The sequence below is a fragment of the Penaeus monodon genome, chromosome 42 (genome assembly GCF_015228065.2).
Source record: "Penaeus monodon isolate SGIC_2016 chromosome 42, NSTDA_Pmon_1, whole genome shotgun sequence".
NCBI classification, from domain to species: domain Eukaryota; kingdom Metazoa; phylum Arthropoda; class Malacostraca; order Decapoda; family Penaeidae; genus Penaeus; species Penaeus monodon.
Window position 1 is genome coordinate 30405736 of NC_051427.1, and position 2234 is coordinate 30407969.

The following is a 2234-nucleotide window of genomic DNA, read 5'->3' on the forward strand; positions in this document are numbered from 1 at the left end:
AACTCAGAGAAGGATAAAATGGTTTAAACTGAAGGAAAATGATTTCCAACAAGAGTTCAAAGACCGAATTCTAAGAGAGCTGAGGCACGATATGATAGATGTGAATACCTGGTGGAATGATGCAAACAGTATTAAATTAAGAGCTGGAAAGGAAATACTGGGTGAGAGTAGTGGAAAGATATGGGAAAATAAGGAAATTTGGTGGTTTAATGAAGAAGTACAAGAGAAAGTGAGTACTAAGCAGCACTCTAAGAAGAAAGACAAGAAAAAAGGGTAAGAAAGTAAACTAAATGAAGACAGAGCAGCATATAAACAGTGTTGCAAGGAAGCTAAGAAAGCAGTCGCCATCGCAAAATCAGAAGCATACGACTATATGTATCAGTAATTAGACACTAAAGAAGGACAGGCGAAGATATTCAAGTTGGCTCAGAGTAGAAATAAGAGTACGAAAGATATAATACATATACGGCAGATGAAGGACGAAAGTGGAAGTGTGCTGAGAAAAGAGAAAGATATATTGATAAGATGGAAGCAGTATTTTCAAAAGCTGCTAAATGAAGAAAATTATAGATATTTGAGAGATGATGAGCCGAATGTTTAAGAAGTAGCTGAAATAACTAGAGAAGAGGTGAATGCTGCACTAAAGAAGATGAAGAATGGAAAAGCTACGGGACCCGATGACATACCAGTGGAAGTATGGAAAGAAGAAGAAGTTGACACCTTGCATGGATTGATAAAAGAGATAATGGAAAGGGAAGCAATGCCAGAAAAGTGGAGAGAAAGTACTTTGATACCAATCTTTAAAGAGAAAGGAGATATTCAGAGTTGTGAGAACTATCGGGGTATTAAGCTGATGTCTCACACTTTGAAACTACTGGAAAGGATTTCGGACTCGCGAGTTAGACAAGTAGTGGCCGACAGCAACTTGGTTTTATAAAAGGGATCGGAGCAGTTGACGGTATCTTTTCTCTCAGGCAAACCATGGAGAAATACCAGGAGAGGCAAAGAGTGCTGCATATGGCCTTCATCGACTTAGAGAAAGCTTATGACCGAGTACCACGCCAAGAAGTCTGGAGAGGGTTATGAGAGAGAGGAGTCCAATAAAAATATGTAAGAATGACCCAGGAATGCTACAAGAACGTGGCAGCGAGAGTTAGGAACACAGTGGGTACGACGGAACACTTCGAAGTAAAGGTTGGCTTACAGCAGGGATCGGCACTTAGCCCACTGTTATTCAATATAGTGCTAGATGTCATCACGGAAAATGTAAGAGAAGAAACACCATGGTGCGTATTGTACGCTGATGATATTGTGCTAGTGGCAAAAAGTAGAAGAGTACTAGAAAGGAAACTAGAAGAATGGAGGTTTGTTTTAGAAAGCAGAAGAATGAGAATAGGCAGGTCCAAAACCGAATATTTCACCACCAACTAGCCACAATTAAGCTAGGTGGAGAGAATTGAAGAGAGTTCAAACCTTTAAATATCTAGGTTCAATGGTTGTAGAAACTGCCGGAATGGATAAGGAAGTTAATTTCAGAATTTAGAGTGGATGGAATAATTATAATAAGTGTCAGGAGTGTTGTACGATAGGAGAGTCCCAATTAGACTCAAAGGTAAGGTGCATAAGGCCGTAGTCAGACCAGCCTCAACTTACGGCCTAGAAGCAGCACCATTGAAGAAGTTAGAAAAAAAGAAGTGGGACGCAGCTGAGATGAAGATGCTGAGACGGATGGTTGGAGTCACAAGGAGAGATAGAATAAGAAACGACTACATCAGAGGCACAGTGGAAGTAGTGGAAATTTCTAAGAATATTTAGGAGGCGAGACTAAGATGCTTTGTCCATTTAAGGAGAAGAGCTGGGAAAAATCACGTGGGAAGAGAAGTCATGGAAATGGAAATACAAGGAAACAGAAGAAGAGGAAGACCTAGAACACGATGGAAAGATTGTATAAATAAAGATCGTAGAGAGAAGAATATATATGTAGCGCTGGTTAACAACAGAAATATATAGAGAAGGCTCATTCTCAACGGCGACCCCGCATAGAGACAAAGCTGAGAAGAAGATTTATACGTACACACACTCTATTATATATGTGTGTGTAGGTATGTATACTTACATTCATATATACATATGTGGATATATGCACACACACACACACACACACACACACACACACACACACACACACACACACACACACACCCATATATATATATATATATATATATATCTCT

The 2234-nt window shown here is 39.5% G+C and overlaps 1 protein-coding gene across 1 annotated transcript in view; it reads left to right on the top strand.

Moving 5' to 3' along the window:
* LOC119599254 overlaps nt 1–1086 on the top strand; it is a 1880-nt gene extending 794 nt beyond the window's left edge. Inside the window, exons 3-5 of the mRNA XM_037948987.1 lie at nt 1–273; nt 622–855; nt 975–1086. The exon at nt 1–273 is cut by the window's left edge and continues 123 nt beyond it. Coding sequence (XP_037804915.1) covers nt 1–273; nt 622–855; nt 975–1086 — 619 coding nt within the window. The remainder of the gene's footprint in view (nt 274–621; nt 856–974) is intronic.
* The last annotated feature ends 1148 nt before the right edge of the window (nt 1087–2234 follow it).